Source organism: Plecotus auritus (genome assembly GCF_963455305.1).
Source record: "Plecotus auritus genome assembly, chromosome: 3".
NCBI classification, from domain to species: domain Eukaryota; kingdom Metazoa; phylum Chordata; class Mammalia; order Chiroptera; family Vespertilionidae; genus Plecotus; species Plecotus auritus.
In genome coordinates, this window is record NC_137772.1 from 41713708 (window position 1) to 41732502 (window position 18795).

The 18795-nt window shown below is 37.5% G+C and overlaps 1 protein-coding gene across 2 annotated transcripts in view; it reads right to left on the reverse strand.

The window, feature by feature from the left end:
* The window catches only part of PCCA (propionyl-CoA carboxylase subunit alpha), a 402018-nt gene that overhangs the window by 136153 nt on the left and 247070 nt on the right, over positions 1-18795 (reverse strand). For both annotated transcript variants that reach the window (XM_080662438.1, XM_080662437.1), the window contains exon 19: positions 2503-2605. In XM_080662438.1, the coding sequence (XP_080518564.1) occupies positions 2503-2605 (103 nt within the window). The remainder of the gene's footprint in view (positions 1-2502; positions 2606-18795) is intronic.

An 18795-nucleotide genomic window follows, 5' to 3' on the forward strand; every position in this document is an offset into this window, starting at 1 on the left:
TTCTTTAATTTCTTTCAGCAAAATTTTGTAGTTCCTAGTGTAATATAGTTTCCAGTGTACAAGTTTTTCTCCTCCATAGTTAAGTTTATTTCTAAGTATCTTATTCTTTTTTATGCTATTGTAAATTGAATTGTTTTTTGTATTTTTTAAGTCTTATATAAATGGTATCATCCAGTACTTATGTTTTCACAATTTTCTTTTTCACTATTATTATGGTACATATATACATAATAAAAGTGTAACGACATGTAACGAAACAACAGACAGCACCTTCAGGATAGCTCTCACCTCTGGGGAGGAAAAGGGCGGAAATGGGATGATGTACAGAAGGGATTTAGCTGTTATCTATAATTTTTTTCTTTTTTAATAGGAAACCATAGTAGAAGATTTGTATATTCGCCGTGCTTTCCTAATTTGATATATCTTACAACTAAATGTTTTAATTAGATAAAAGAAGTGTGAAAACATGTGGTATCTGAAGCATTACTGTGGGCTAATAAGCAAATATGACTTTGCCTGGACTACCTCTGGGGTCATTAACCTAGACTGTCACCTCTAGGCTAATTCATTTTCTCTTGGTTTGGCAGTAGGTAATCTAGAAAACCAAGTAAATAGTCACAGTTCTCACTTCTAAGACGCTAAAAGCAGGGGTTCTACACTATTAAAATCTTCATACCAGTGAGCCTTTACTTGCTCCACACAATTCAACTTGACTCCTTTCATAATATATATATATGCTTTAGGAAAAAAGAAATATACTATCAGGAGTACTCTCTTTTCATTAGGTTTGATACTTCTGATAATAGCTAAGCCAATAAATATGGGAAATAGATTTTGATACTATATAACAAGGTGGATATTTTCCGGGGAAATTTTTCATGCATTAATTTTGTTTTTAAAACAGCCTACTTTCTTCAGGAGCTAAAAAGTGAAACAGGAGGTAACAATTCAAAGACACCACTTGAACTGTCAGGCCAATGGCCTCTAGTTTTCCAACATGGAATCTACACAAGCACAGAGAAATAACAGTTCAAAGAAGTAACCAGAGCAGTTTTCTTATTAAGCCAAGGCACGGCTTAGAAAAATATAGTGTTGGGATATCAGATTACCACTACAGTGGTTACCACTACAGTGGTGACTCACAAATTATGCTAAAGTCTACCTTTTTGTAAAGTTAACCTTCCTGAAGGAAAATGCTACATAATAATATTAGTAGTCTCTACTACACAACATAATTTGCCACTCAACCTGATGTATGGTTAACTGTCCACTTACAATACTATTCTTTAAAACAATCACGTGGAAAGGAGGAATGTAAAGAATCATATAAGTTCCTCACAAAATAAATCGTAAGACAACTGTTTAATTCCATCATAGCTTTCATTTTAAAAGAGTTGAGTGAAACATCTTTTAGTAACAAATGCTTCAGCAGTTTTAGCATGTAGAATGAGTCACAGAGTTTAAACAAACCAAGGAGACTGCCCTTAGTTCATGAAGTAACCTCATTTACTTGTGATGCCACCACATAGGACGTCAGCTTCTCTGGTGTAGCAGCTTAGCACTTACCCAGCACACAGCCGGTACAGTCTTGCCTAAGTATTTGTTGAATAAATGAATTCTCATTAATTCTTGACTTCCGGCATTTTTTAGCTGGGATCAAGAAACTGCTGTGCACCTAAAACCTCAGCAGGTCTTATTTCAGTGAAATTGTATTATTATGATTTTCATATCCTGTTTAAATCTTTTGACAAAAAGTCATTTTCCCCAAAACAAAATGTCATTTCAATGCAGCTTAGCCATAAGAAAAGGAATGTAAATTAATATAATATTTATTGTGCTAAGTATATAGTAGTTTCTGGGTTCATGCTGAAACTAAAAAAGGACACAAGTTAAAATAGAAACTTCATGGTTTTTTCTGGCAATCTCAAAAACAGAATTTAAGCATATTACTTATACCACAGTACAAACACTAAATCTTATTGTAACATTATTCAGTACAGACAAGAATTAAACTAAAGCAGTTTTGTCATGGATATCATCCTAGGGTTTTAAGTTCTTCAAAACAAAAGGAATGTCATCATAAGGTAAATTTAGCCTCATGAATGTCTCACAACATGAAATCTCAAGAAAATGTTATATGAGGCTTCAGATTATTATTTTAAAAGAATGGTGACATACCACAGCTATCATGCATTTGGAATTATAATTAAAGATACTCTTCTCTATTGCAAAGCCAAAAGTATCTCAATAATAAAAGAAAAAATGAATCAGGTGTCAAGAGGTGGGTCTAGAATGCGACTTAAATCTAGGAATGTTATTTCCTAATTACCATCAGAGAAAAAAAATTTCCATTTACGTTCAGCTTCCTAAAGAAGATGAAACAAATACAAAGCTATGTTATAGATTCAAAAGATGTAAGTCACTGCAGAAGTTAAAAATTGTTTAAAATATTCATAGATAATTTCAAAATTACACCACCCCCAAAAAAGAAAGAAAACTTACAGAGAACATTTTCCCATTGTTTGATGCTACAACAGTATGAACTTCATTATTCAGTTTTACTGAAAGCTCCCAGTTAGCCACTTGTGGTTTAACAATAGGCACTCTGAAGTAGAAAGAAAAGAAAAACAGTTAATAATTTCATATTTTTATCTCTCAGTAAACTGATTTTCTTTTGAGATTAAGTGTACAGAGTAAAACTGCCAAAGACTGTATTTCAGAACATTTTATTTTAAAGGTTCTATTCTTGAAAAAACCTAGAGAGATTAAAAAAAACCAAAACCATACACAGACACTCCAAGGACAACAGCAGTCATTCTGGGATAATTGTGGTTCCATCACCTATTTGAAGTACCCTCATCTAGTCTATGAATTTGAGCGGCTTTATTTGTGACAGTCCTTCAAAGATTAACCTTCCTTAAACAATATTCATTTCTTTTCAATATCTGGTTACTGTCCAAGACTGTTTTTAAAATACTACAATGCTAGTCCTTTTTTTTTTTTTTTTTACTGAGTTTGCAAAAAACAAAAACAACACACACACACAAAAAAACAAAAAACTGTACATAATTAGCATATACACCTTGGTGAGTTGGGACATATTTATTCGCTCATGTTCCCATCACCACAATCAAGGTAATAAACATTCCCATCACCTCCAAAACCTTCCTTTTGTGTGTTTTTTTCATTTATTTGTTTTGATAAGAATACAACATCACTAATGCTTGTCTTAACACACAGATTTTTTTCTTGGGCATGATCAATATTACATGGTCCAGAAAAACTGGATGAAGCAGCCAGAGATAAAAACATTTTTAGAATACAAATATTTGGCACATTTATTTTATTTTTTGTTAATCCTCACCAGAGGATATTTTTAGAGAGAGTGGAAGGGAGGAGGAGAGAGAGAGAAACAGCAATGTGAGAGAGACACATTGACTGGTTGCCTCCCGCATGAGCCCAGACCAGGGCCAGAGATCAAACCTGAAACCCAGGTTCAATGCACGGGTCTCCACTCTAACCACTGAGCAAATCAACCAGGGCCCACACATTTTTTTAAATTTACAATATTTTAATGATTTCTGAGTTAAACTAATGTAAATATTGTATGTTTACATTATTTATAGTTGTGAAGTAATATGTACTAAATACTAAATATGTAGTATCCAGACTCTGGCTTAAGTCCTAGTTCTGAAAAAATGTTGCAGGCTATGTTTTAATTTAACCCCCCATACCAACCAATTTCAAAAGTATTTTCTGTGTATTTGATTTTTTTTAAAGTTATAGTCACAAAAACTTTGAATATAATCAAATCATTTCTAGACATATGTTTAATGGAGAATAATTAATCACTAAGGTAAATATTTGTATTTGGCCCACTACTTATTTCCTAAAGATGAAAAAATGTTTTAAATACTATAAGAGTGAAAATTAAAGTGAAATATGCATAAAAAAAAAAACAGTAATAATGCATATGAAGGCCTGGAAGAGTCTTTTTGGCACTTTGAAGAAGACTGTTTCAGAACAGAGCATCTTGAGAACTGGGAAGAACAACGGGGGAGCATACAGGGGAGAGAAGGAGGGGAGAGAAAAGAAGGCATGGCCCGGAGAGAAGAAAAGGGACGACAGTCCTTCTGTGCTCCATTCCACTCTATTCCAAGGGGCGTTTTTTTGTTTATGTCTGTTTCCCCTATAGGCCTGTGAGCTTCTCAAAGACCAAGATCATGCCTTATTTTTATATATCCCAAAGCATGCAGAGGATAAGCCCTGTCACTCAAGGGACACAGCATGAACTACTGAAGGAGAGTGAACCTTTGTTAGGGGCAGGAGGGAGAAACAGAACAGTGGAGACTAGTTATAAGAAACTAGAGGCCCGGTGCACAAAATTCGTGCACGGGGGAGGGTGCGTCCCTCAGCCCAGCCTGCACCCTCTCCAATCTGGGACCCCTCAAGGGATGTCTGACTGCCTGTTTAGGCCCGATCCTACCAGGAACAGGCCTAAACGGGCAGCCGGACATCCCTCTCACAATCCAGGACTGCTGGCTCCCAACTGCTTGCCTCCTTGCCTTCCTGATTGCCCCTAACCGCTTCTGCCTGCCAGCCTGATTACCCCCTAACCACTCCCCTGACAGCCTGATTGATGCCTAACTGCTCCCCTGCCAGCTGATTGCCCCTACCTGCCCTCCTCTGCAGGCCTGGGTCCCCCCCCAATTGCCCTTCCCTGCAGGCCCGGTCGCCCCCAACTTCCCTCCTCTGCCGGCTTGGTCACCCCTAACTGCCCTCCCCTGCAGGCTTGATCACCTCCAACTGCCCTCCCTTGCAGGCCTGGTCCCTCCCAACTGCCCTCCCCTGCTGGCCTGATCGCCCACAACTGCCCTCCCTTGCAGACTTGATCCCTCCCAACTGCCTTCCCCTGCTGTGGCGGCCATCTTGTGTCCACATGGGGGCAGCCATCTTTGACCACATGGGGGCAGCCATCTTGTGTGTTGGAGTGATGGTCAATTTGCATATTACTCTTTTATTAGATAGGATATTAATCATGCTCTGTTAACCGTGATTGTTTTGTTCTGATTAAAGAAAGCACATTCTAACCTGGCTGGGAGTTGTACATCCCAGGACCTGGGTATTAACCTGGAAATACGGCCCATTCTCCTTATCTGAGAATTGCCTATCATCATGAAAAGATTAACAACCTTGTTGCTGAAACAATGGGGGTTGCCTGCATTTAGCAATCCCTCAGCCCGCATTGCCTATAATCTGTAGCCATTTTACCCAATTTTATTCCTTTTGCATACCCATTGTTACTGCTTTTGCCTACTTCCTTCCGGATATAATCTTTGTCCTTCTACCCAATATAAGCAGTTGGCTTAAAGGGGAGAGAGGGGGTGCAAAGCAGACTTTCATGGATGACCTAATGTTCTCCCATACTTCTGGCATTATTGGAATAAATGTTCATACATGATTCAACCCTGTCTCTGCTTAACTGACACAACTAGTGACAGGCAGCCCGGACCCATTTATTGTCTGATCTCACCTTGAGCTCCCACATTACAACCTGGCTGCATTTGGACTGCGTAGATGACCTCACTAGACTTCCCTTAGTTCACCTTCAACTGGGGTTATCACCCTGACCTCTCAGGGGTATTGCAGGACAGAAATACTGGGCAACGTGGCTTTCTGAAATCTTTGCAGTCCTGATAATTAGGTTACTCCAGATTGTTCCAGATTGTTAAAAGACTTTCTACTTCAGCTCAGGTTAAATCTTAACTTACCTACCATTCAAGTTCCTTAAAATAAGACCCCACTCTTTGTTGTGGTTGTTTTTTGTGGGGTTTTTTTTTGGATGTTTGTTTTTTTTGTTGTTGTTGTTTTTGGATCAAGACCCCACTCTTTGTATCTATTTCTGATTACTCTCTGATTTGATTGAGCCAAGTGCTTAAACTGCTTCACAAACCAAACCAAGCCAAGTTAAGAGGAGTAAAAGAAATAAGCACAGAGGTTACAAACTCACTCTGGTGACTTCCAGCTTGCCATTTATTAGTTTGACCTGGAGCAAACTATTCCAGTCTCAGTTTCCTTATCCTATATAATAAAGAGGTAATATGCAAATTGACCATCGCTCCAACACAAGATGACCGCCACAAGATGGCCAGCAGGGGAGAGCAGTTAGGGGCGACTGGGCCAGCAGGGGCAGGCAGTTGGCGGCGACCAGGCCTGCAGGGGAGGACAGTTGGGGGGGACCAGGCCAGCAGGGGAGGGCAGTTGGGGGGAACCAGGCCTGCAGGGGAGGGCAGTTGGGGGTGACCAGGCCGGCAGGGGAGGGCAGTTAGGGGTGACCAGACCTGCATGGGAAGGCAGTTAGGGGCGAACAGGCTGGCAGGAGAGCAGTTAGGCATCAATTAGGCTGGCAGGGGAGTGGTTAGGGGGTGATCAGGCTGGCAGGCAGAAGCGGTTAGGGGCAATCAGGCAGGCAGGTGGGTGAGTGGTTGGGAGCCAGCAGTCCTGGATTATGAGAGGGGTCCCAGATTGGAGAAGGTACAGGCTGGGCTGAGGGACACCCGCCCTCCCCCAGTGCATGAATTTCGTGCCTAGTGTATAAAATAAAGATAATCATATTGTCTGCATCAAAATGATGTATTGAGGATTAAATAATGTGTGTAAACGTTAACTTTTATTGTTATAATTAGTCCCAACTCTAGGCCTATTCTCTTATTTTACCCCATAACTGAAATCCCTTTAAGGAAACTGAATTCCTCTCTCTGCTTCTCAAACAGATTGTCTAAAAGAATTTCTCTCATAAACTGTTCCCTAATTATAGTACACACTTCAGTGATCTCCCTTGTACTTAACCTATATTATATGCTTGATATTTTCATAATTTAGTGGTCCAATGGAGGTAATTCTTTCAAGTAAATGTGGAGACACTTTAGTTATGATGCAACAAGCCTGTTTCCAGAGGAGTAAGGAAGTTGTTGATCTTGACATCCTGTTGGAACCCAAAAAGCATTTTCCCACAGAAAGTGATCTTACAGCTGGTGGGGAGATGGAGTTGTCTCTCTTCGGAACCTAACTACTATTTATTTTTCCATTCTTTTATTTTGATCCACATCTGTTTCGTATATGTTATAACCTCCCCAAGAGGGAACTTGCAGCATGGGCTCTTGAGTTAAAATGCTGAGGTCTCATCTCAGCCCATTCTCTTCCTAGAAATGTCCCCAGGAACTCAGTCAATCTTTTTGAACCCAAATTTCCACAATTGTAAAATATGGATCAGAGCAAAGTTGGGAGGGGGAGGGTGGTAACAGAGGAAAACTGTTGTTTCTTCTCAACACAAAAGCCCTGAAGTGGCACTTTTCTAAAAATTTCTTTCAAGGTGACATGTTAGTAAGATATAGGAAAGAGGTTCCACTGTGAACGCAAAACCTTGAGCCACCAAGAATAGATCATCAATGTGGAATCTCTTTATGAATTTGATCTTCCACAAACAAAATTTGCTGAGTCCTTCTGGCTTTACATTCGTTTCAAAGTACTTTTGTTTGTAAATAGAATGGATGGGGTTGGCATGTATGTCATGTCCAATATAAATACCAATAAACCATAATACACTATAAATAAAAATAATAACACATACCAACCTAAAAGTACATATGCTCTATTTCTGCAAAATTATTGAAACGACACTAACAACAATTGATAGCAATTCTACTGTTTATAATGGTAATTATTATGTAAAGTTATATTTCAAATTTTAAAAAAGAATTACATTTATCCAATAAATCCAAACTAGTCTCAGAGATGATTTTTATAAATGACTCTGAAAAGAAGGGGCAAAACTCATGGAGCTTCATGCAGCTCTTCATGGCAATAACACACAGAAACTAGCCTCCTTTCCTGAAGTATGTATCTAAGGGAAAGCAGCTACCACCTGATCAAAAATTTCATCTGTACAATGTATTAGTTACTTGCAAAGCTGATATAATTTAAGCTACTACTACTTCAAAACACAACCTCCTCCCTCCCAAAAAAAGGGAAAAGGAATTCACATAAACAGCTGCTCACAAAGCAAATCAAATAATAGCTCTCACCCAGACCTGTCTACTTTGATTATCATCAACCAGCCAGAAAGAATATGCTCAATAAAACTAAATTTTTCTACATTTTATGACAAAAACTGTCAGTTGATTGTCACAAATGTTAATGCTAATACATTTAGCTTATTGAAATATTTTAATCAAAAAAGTACTAATGCAAATACACTGTTATAACGTCATTTTTTTAAAGCAGATTTTATGTAAACATAGCTATCAGGATCTTTAGTTAGCTGGGATTATAAGCATCTCAAAACCATATTATCAGACTCTTAGAAAAGCTGGTTTCAACTGTGCTATTACCTATTTAGGAGTGAAATACTGAGTTAAAACAATGTTAGTGGTCAAAGAATCATTAAGCAATCCTTCATCATAACTTTCACAGTGGGTGGTCTGTAAAATGATCAAGAATAATATGCTGCATTCCATAGCCACAGAGGTCAGCTTCTGCATACAAATCTTTGCAGGAAGAAAAAGGCCTTCAGAAAAGTGGGCCATTCATCTGAACGAAGTTCAGAGAATTTCCAGCACGGTGAAAAGCTATGTTATGCAAGCACATAGATGTATTCAGTGGGGGTAGACAGAACCAGCTCCATGGAGACTACAAAGGAGCCCTCCCATGGCTCATGAATAAGTCGAGGAAATGATCAGAAAAAAAAAAGAGAGAGATGTTTAGACAGATGGCCCACTTTAAATGCCTGAGACAGGGCATAAGCAATTTTAATGAAACTTTAGATCTAGCATATGAATTGTTTCTTATTTCCTCCAGGAAAAAAAAAATATAAAGAAGACAAAAATTCAGCAATTCACTGAAAAACCTACTTTTAAGCAAGTTGGGATGGAGAAAGAGTCACAAATACAAGTTTTATTAATGCAATAAATTCATACACAATTCTTCACAGAGCCATCAGCTATCAAAATGAATATAAAAAGCACAGAATGAGCAGATTAAAGGAATTTTAAACAGAAGTCTACTGCCAAACCAAACAAAAATCTAAGCCTTATTATGTGAGAACTTACAACACTCCAACATTAAAGTTTATCATTGCTGAAGAAAGATAAAAGCAGCATTTCCAGAGAACCTCTTCAAAGCTAGAAATTGTGACAGTGGAGAAATGGAATTCTGCCTGCACACAATTTAAAATGTGTACATTCAAAAATATATGTCCTTGTAGAACAGCATATGTCACAAAATAGTGTCTAGAAATAGGGAACACACCCACGTTTGGTGTCATTAGCATTACAAATTACTACACAAATAACTGAATCTAGAAATGAATAATAATGTTCTCATAATTGTATATATGTTCCTATTATGCACACCCTATCCCCTTCTTCCACCAAGGTTCTCAGTTTAAACTTTGGACACAACTGGTCAGGAAATGCAATGCTGTAGAGCCGTCACCCTGCAGTTCTTAGTGTCTGACTGACCACTGACCTCAAAAGCTATGTGACTACCCTCCCTGTGTCTCAGTTTCCTTATCAGTTAGACAAAGATAACAAAAATATCTGACATGTTGATTAAATGAGATAAAAGGAATGTAATGCTTAGACTAGTACTTAACACAAAAATGCTAAAAAAGAGTTACCATTGTTATAATTTGGTGCAATATCTGAAATACTTCATTATTTCAACCCTGTTTTTTTAGAATTAATATACAATTTACACACAGTGAAATCCACAAAATCTTAAGTTCTACCACTTACCTTTCTAGTGGAAATGCCCCCTCCCCCAAACAGTTCAACTATTAATTAGACCAGCAATTTTCAACCAGTATGCAGCAATACATGGTGTGCTGCAATTAATTTTAAAATATGTAATAACTGACTATTTAGTTAGGGGCACTGACCTCTTTACCCTTAGGTTGTCAAATAAAAAAATGACAATAGCCAATACAACAATAGCTGTCCAGTGTGAATGAATCAAAATTATATATATTTTCTGTCAGATCGGCAAAAAATATATTTTTTGGTGTGCCACAAAATTTTAGTAATTAGTTTACATGTACCAATACATGAAAAAGGTTGAAAATTGCTGAATTAGACTAAAGCTTCATATAAACAGGCTCCAAAATTATGTGTCTCTTATGAGTGGTATTTTGGTTTGTGTGTTTTTTTGCCCAATATAATGTGGTTTTTTTTTGTTTATTTTTTATAAATATATTTTTATTTATTTCAGAGAGGAAGGGAGAGGGAGAGACTGATAGAAACATCAATGATGAGAATCACTGATCAGCTCCCTCCTGCACAAGCAGGGCATGTGCCCTGACTGGGAATCGAACGGTAACCTCCTGGTTTATAGGTCAATGTTCAACCAACCACTGAACAACACTGGTTGGGCCCATTATTATGTTTTTGAGGCTCATTCATATTGAATAGTCCATTCTGTTTTTATTGCTGAGTGGTGCTCTATTGAACAAACACACATCAGTTCATCCTTCTGTTGAAGACATTTAGGTTGTTTCCAGTTATGGGCTCTTATGAACTTTCTTTGTACAAGTCTTTTTTGAGGACATGTTTTCTCGTGAGTAAAAAATATATATATAGAAAGAAAACACTAAAAAAATCTGTACTTCCACTTGTAATGGAATTTGCTCCATATCCTTGCCACCATTTGTTGTTAATCTTTCTACTTCTAGCCAGACTAGTGGCTGAGAAACCATATCTCATAGTTTATTGTGCATTTTCCTTATGACTAATAATGTTAAGCACCTCAACATTAGTGTTTATTGTCCAATATTTTTCAAGTTTTTGCCCATTTTTCATTAGGATATTGGCCTTACTATTATTGACTAGTGACCCAGTGCACGAAATTCGTGCACATTAAAAGGGGATTAATTAGAAGAAATAATTTAATATTGCTATTTGCCCTTTCTCTATAATAGAAGTGTCAGAGATGAAAGAAAAATTAGTAAAATGTATATGAAAACCTTCCTCCTATCAGAATCTGGGGTTCACCATGGGACCTAGAGTCAAGTCCCCGCCCACCCACATGCACCTCAAAATCGCATGAGACCCAGACCCGGCCCCGCCCCCCCCGCCCCCCACTGGGATAGATCCAGACCCAGCCAGTCCCACCCTTGTTAAGCCCTGCTGGGCAGGGCGCGTAGCCTCAGGTCCCCTGGCCCGGTGCCAGGACGGGGGGCATGGCCTGAAGTCCCCCAGCCCAGACCAGGGCAGGGGGCGTGCCTTGAGGTCCTCCGTCAAGCCCCACCAGGTGGGGGACACAGCCTGAGATCCCCTGTCAAGCCCCGCTGGGTGGGGGGGGCATGGACTGAGGTCCCCATCAAGCCCCACCGGTAGGGGGGGTGCAGCCTCAGGTCCCCCGTCAAACCCTGCTGGGTGGGGGGCACGGCCTGAGGTCCCCTGTCAAGCCCAGCCAGGCAGGGGGGTCGCAGCCTCAGGTCCCCTGGCCCAGCACAAGGACGGGAAGCACACCTTGAGGTCCACCATCAAGCCCCGCTGGGTGGGGAACACAGCCTGAGGTCCCCTGTCAAGCCCCACAGGGGCGGGGGAGGGTGTAGCCTCAGGTCCCTGATGATTGCGCGTTAAGGCTCCTTATGGGAACTTGGCCTCAGCTGTGGGTGCAGCCATCTTTGTGATGGAGTGATGGTCAATTTGCATATTACCCTTTTATTATATAGAATTTGGGTGAGTTATTTATTTTGGATAGAAAGCCTTTGTCAGAATTATTTATTCTGTGGCTTACTTTCTTTTAAATGTCTTACTATTAATTTTCTTTAAAATGTTTTACCTTCAGCAGTTTTTTTTAAATTAATGGACTTAATTTTTTAAAGAAGTTTTAGGTTTTGAGAAAAATTGAGCAGTAAGTACAGACAGCCTATATATATATTATTAACTAAAGTCCACAGTTTATATAGGGTTCACTCTGTGCTGTACATTCTACAAGTTTGAACAAATGTATAATGACATGTATCCACCATTAAGATATCATATAGAATAAGTTCACTGCCCTAAAAAAAAATCCCATGCTCCACCTACTCAACTTGTTCTCCCTCCCCCTACCCCCAAATCCACTGCAAACACTGATCTTTACTGTTTCCATAGTTTTGCCTTTTCAAGAATGTCACAGCTAGAATCATACAAAATGTAGCCTTTCCAGACTGGCTTCTTTCACTTATCATTATGGATAATATTTGTTTCCTTAATGGTATAACTAAAGTCCAAATTTTAGAAATTAAAATTAGACATTATTATGTCTTCTAGCATGGTAGAGTCTTATTTAAGAATATTTCTTCTCATAATTATAAACTATATTTATATGACTGTTCCCAATTTAGTGACATAAATAACCCTTACAAGTAGAGATGTAAAGAGCTTCTGGCAGGTAGAAGTGGTACACATGTGTGAACCGGTATTCTTCCCTCTTTTCTTCTCTGCCTTTGAATATAATACAAAGCTAAAATAGCACAGAGAAGTCCCAGTTTCTGTAAAAATGGCAGTTTAGTTTATTCCCAACTAACCCTCCTCCAATTATATACTCTGGAGAAGATATACAACATATAAGAAATTTAAAAAATTGTAAACAGCCCACTGACATAAAATTCATATATCATAAATTTAACCCAAGGTACAAGTCAATGGGTTTTAGTATATTCACAGAATTTTGTACCTATCACTGCAAGCATTTCAAAAATATATTCATAATCCTAAAAAAGGAAACTCTGGACCAAGTAGCAGTCATTCCACATTCCCCCTCCAATTTCTACAGATCTGCACAACCACTAATGCACTTTCTATTTCTATAGAATTGCTTATTTCTAGCCATTTCATATAAATTGAATCATAAAATTTCTGGTCTATTGTGACTGCCTACTTCACTTAGCATAATGTTTTCAAATTTCATCCATCTTCTATAAAGAATCAATACTTATTTATTATTAATCCTCACCACAGGATATTTTTCCAATGATTGTAGAGAGAGTGGAAGGGAGGGGGAGAGACAGAGAAACATCGATGTGAGAGAGACAAATTTGGATTGGTTGCCTCCCACACACCCGGACCAGGGCCGGGAATTAAGCCTGCAACTGAGGTATGTGCCCTTGACCAGAATCGAACCCGAGGCCCTTCTATCTAAGGGTCGATGCTCTATCCATTGAGCCACACTGGCTATGGCTACATTTATTTTTTTATTAATGAATAATATTCCATTCTATAAAGATACTAAGTTTTATTTAATATTATACATATCCATTGGGCATTTCATAGACCTTAGTGCTGTTACCACTTTTGGCTTATTACGAAAAATGCCACTCAGAATATTTGTATGCAACATTTGTGTGGACATATGACTTCACTTCCTTTAGGTATATACCTAGGAGTGGAATAGCTGGGTCACGTTGTAATGTCTTAAATTTTGAGGAATTGTCAAATTACTTACAGGTTTGCAGTACTTTACTCATAAAAATCCCTCCAGGAATGTATGAAGACTCCAATTTCTGTATATTCTCACCAACACTGTTATTTTCTATCTTTTTTATTATGGCCATCCTGGTAGGTGTGAAGTGGTATCTCACCGTGGTTTTGATTTTCATTTTCCTAATGACTAGTGATGTTGAGCATCTTTTCATGGACTTGTTGGCTATTTGTATATCTTGATTTGGAAACTTTTCTACTCATGTATTTTGCCCATTTTTTAATTGGGTGTCTTTATTATTGACTTATGAGTTCTTTATATATTCCAGAAAAAAAGTCTATCAAATATGTGATTTGCAAGTATTTTCTCCTTTTTTGTAGGTTGCCTTTTCACATTCCTAATATTATCTTTTAATTTTTCTTTATTGTTGAAAGTATTACAGGTATTACCTTTTCCCCCTACCCCCCATTGAAAATATGTACAGAAGCTTCTTATTTTGACATAGTCCCTTTGTTTATTTTCTCCTTAGTTTCCCTTGCCTTATGAGATGTATTGGCAAACATATTGCTACAAGAGATGTCTGAGATTTTGGTTTTAATAGTATGGAGTTTCCTCAAAAAATTAAAAATGGAACTGCCATTTGTCCCAGTGATTCCACTTCTAGGAATATATCCTAAGAAACCTGAAACAGCAATCAGAAAGAATGTATGCACCCCTATGTTCATAGCAGCACAATTTACAATAGCTAATTGTGCCCATCAATAAGATGAGTGGATAAAAATGCTGTGGTATATTTACATCATGGAATACTATGCAGCAGTAAAAAAGAAGGAACTCTAACCCTTTGAGATGGCATGGAGGGACCTAGAGATAAGTAAAATAAGCCAGTTAGAGAAAGACAAGTATAACATGATTGCACTCATATGTGGAATCTAATGAACAAAATAAACTGATGAACAAAATATATCCAGAAACATAGACGTGTGGAACAGACTGTGGAATCTCAGAGGGAAGGCGGGGGTGGATGGGTAGGTGGGTGGGAAGAGAGCAACCAAGAACTTGTATACATATATGCATAACTCATGGGCACAGACAATAGGGTAGTGCAGGCCTGGAGAGGTGGGGGGCAGGCTAAAAGAGGTCAATGGGGGGTGGGACATATGAAATACTTTCAACAATACACTGAGTGGCCAGATTATTATGATCTCTGAACGCATAATAATCTGGCCACTCAGTATATATATATATACTAGAAGCCCATAGCATGAAGATTTGTGCAAGAATAGGCCTTCCTTCCCCTGGCTTCGCTCCCAGCCGCCCGGGAGCCTGCAAGTCCTTGCTCCCAGCGGAGCACCGCTCCTGTAGCTCCCTCCACACCCCCCCCCATAGCAGGCGTCCTGCCCCGCCCGGCTGCTCCATACCTGCGTATGCAAATTAACCCATCTTTGTTATTAACAAAGATGGGTTAATTTACATACCCACTCCTGATTGGCTGATTGGTGTTGCGGAGGAACGGTTAATTTGCATATTTCTCTTTTATTAGTGTAGATTAGAGGCCCAGTGCATGAATTTGTGCATGGGTGGGGTCAGGCCAGCCTGGCCAGGGGGAGGGGTCATGGGCGGTTGGCCGGCCTGCCTGATGGTTGAACGCCTGGTCGAGGGGACAATTTGTATATTAGCCTTTTATTATATAGGATATACACTGAGTGGCCAGATTATTATGCGTTCAGAGATCATAATAATCTGGCCACTCAGTGTAATGATTTAATTTTAAAAATAAAATAAAATCTTCACCTATTATCAAAGTATCAACTTCTCCTTTTTGAGATTTCAGTTTTGGATCATATATTTGAAAACTGTAATTGGATACATATACAACAGGTTCTTGAATAATATTGCATTTCAGGTCATTTTGTTATAATGTTGATGAAAATAAATTATTCCCAGCTGGGGCCACTGTGTGAAGTCTGCACGTTTTCCCCATGTCTGTGTGAGTTTTCTCAGAGGATTCCAGTTTCCTCCCACATCCCAAAGATGTGCACATGAGGTGAATTGGTGTGTCTAAATTGTCCCAATCAGAGTGAGTGTGAGTGTATATGAGCGCACCCTGTAAAGGATGGGATCGTGTTCATGGTTGATTACCATCTCGAAACCTGAGCTGCCCAAATAGACTCGCCACCCACAACCCTGAACTGGATTAAGCCAGTTGGAAAATAATTATTTTGTTTCTTAATCTTTCCAAAATATATGTATACCACACATTTATTTCAAAGTTTAATATTAAAAGTATATTGGGTATTTACTTAGAAATTTGCTGATGGTTCTGTGACCAGAAATATGTCATAGGAACTTAACTCTTATTATATCAGTCTAAGAAAAACTGGTTTTGTTATGTCATTTCTCTTAAAGTCAAAGTTTCCAAGAATCTACCAAGACATTGAGGATTTACTATATGCTCATAACTGTTACAGCTTTCTGATGGATTGACACTTTCATCATTATTAAATATACCTATTTGTCTCTAATAACAATTTTGTCTTAAAAATTTGTCTGACAGTAGTATTAGTAATATTAGTATAAATATATTTGGCTTGTGTTTCTGTAATTTTACTTTAAACCTATAGTGTCTTTAAATTTAAACTGTATCTACTGGAGAAAGCATATACTTTGTTCTTGTTTTTTATCCATTCTGCCAATATCTGTCCTTGATTAGTGTGCTTAATCCATATACACTAATATAATTACTCTCCAGGTTGGATTTACATTTGTCATTTTTATTTTTCTTTCTATATGTCATTATCTTTTTTGTTCTTCAACTCCCTCTATTAATGCCTTCTTTTCTTAAATAGATATTTTCTAGTGTACCATTTTAATTCACTTAATGTTTCATTTACTATTTTGTAAAGTAACCTTCTTAGTGGTTAACCTGAGGATTACAATTAGCACCTTATCTCTAACACTCTAGTTTGGATTAATGCTAATTTATTGCAATAGCATACAAAGAATTCGCCTAAGTATAGCTCCATTTCCTCTGCCTTTATCTTTGTATTGTCATACAAAGAATATCTGTGTATATTATATACTTTAGATTTATAATTATTGAATTATTGTATGTAAATATCAGAAAAAAAATGTTACAAATATATATTTATACTATATTTTATATTTACTAATGTAGTAATCTTTACCAGTGCTCTTTATTATCCATGTGTATTTGCTTCTGTTTAATGTCTTTTCATTCACCCTGAAGTACCTTCTCTCATCTTTTTTAATTGATTTTAGAGAGAAGATGGGAGAGAGAGAGAAACATCAATAAGAGAAGAAATATCCATTGGTTGCCTCCTGCACACGCCCTGACAAGGAATCAAACCAGAAACCTGGGTATGTGCCCTGAACTGGAATCAAACCAGCCACATTTTGGTGTACATGATGACATTCCAACAAAGTGAGGCAGGGCCCTTTCATATTTCTTGAGGGGTAGAATGGCTAGCAACAAATTTACTCAGGTTTTATTTACCTGGGTATTTCTTAATGTCTACTTCATTTTGAAGAGATATTTTTGCTGGATATAGAATTTTTGATTGACATTTCCTCCCCCCAACCTCTGCCCCCAGTACTTTATATATGCAACCTATTCTCTTCTGGGTTCTATGCTATCTGATAAAATGTAAAAATCTTATTGAGGATCCCTTTTACATGATAAGCTATTTTTCTCTTGCTTTTAAGATTCCTGTTTTTGACAGTTTAACTCTGATGTATGTAGGTGTGGATCTCTTTGGACTTATCCTACTTGGAGTTCTCCAAGCTTCTTCACTGTGCAAATGAATGTTTTTCATAAATTTGGAATTTTCAGCCATGATTTCTTTAAATATTCTTTCTGTTCCTTTATCTTCTAGTCTCCTTCTGGGACTCACAGCATGTATATGTTGATGCATTGATTGTATCCCACAGGTCTCTGAGGCTCTGTACATTTTTCCTTCCGTTCCCCATACTGAATAAATCAACTGACATACCTTCAAATTTGCTGATTATTTTTGCTGCCAGCTCAAATCTGCTGATGAGTCCCTGTAGTATACTTTTCATTACAGGCACTGTATTTCCATCTCTGGAATTCCTATTTGCTTTTTTTCAGTCATTTCTACCTTTTTATTGCTATTTTCTATTTTACAATACATGATTACCATGCTGTCCTTTAATTCTTCATATCTGGTTTCCTTTAGCCCTTTGCACATGTTTTTAAGAGGTCAATGTCACTGAATAATGTGCAAAACATTTGGGGCTTCTCCTGGACAGTTTCTATTTACTTTTTATCTTTTGAATGGACCATACACTTAATATTTCTTTGCATGTCTTGGAACTTTTTATAAAAAACTGGACATTTTAATAATGTGACAAACCTGCAAATGATATTCCTTTCCCTCACCAGGACAACAACTTTGCCTTTTCCTCTAATCTTTGCCTTTTCCTCTAACTTTGCCTAATCTTCAGAGTTGATAATTATCTTTGTAATATCTTCTTACACCATTCTCCCCTAAGCCTCCTAAAGGACAGGAACTGTTTTGCCATTATTCTAAGCCCAAGCATCTTATAATATGGAGTGCTATTTGTTATTTTTGGAGTGATCTAATAACTAACTCTGTAGGTAAAAAAGTCATCATTAAACTGTATATTCAGGAATTTACTCTACTGAAAGAAAGTGACATTTGTAAAATAGATGGTTAAGAACATTAGTCATGTAGACCAATGTTATCTAGATCCAGGACTATTAGTTTCAAATGAGCACTCAAAATAAGAATTAGTCCAACACACTGCAGAAAACCAGAAATTACAAAGAACACTAAATCAAGGATCAGAGAATTGATATATATATCAATGTATATATATATATATGTGTGTGTGTATGTGTGTATATATGTAAATATATATATGTGTGTGTGTGTGTGTGTGTGTGTGTGTATACATATATCCACTTTTAAAAGTTTCAAAAAAAGGTAAAATAAAAAATTGTTTTGTAAACTCTTAATTCAGAGTTTATCCTATACATTAATGTGGGATTGTATAATAGTATATTAGGATATTTAAACAACTACTATGCTAATATCTTCTAAAATAACAATGCTTTCAAATAACATAAGTTACTAGTCTCTGCTGTTCCTTTTCTTATACATTTTTTTCATATTTCTTAGAATATCCCAAATTCTTAAAATTTATTCACAGAACAAATTTCACTGAACCTATTATTTGGGATAAAGATGAAAAGGTACCAGTATAAACATAAATTTAAATATATTCAATTAAAAGAATCAAGATCTAAATATATGCATTTCATCT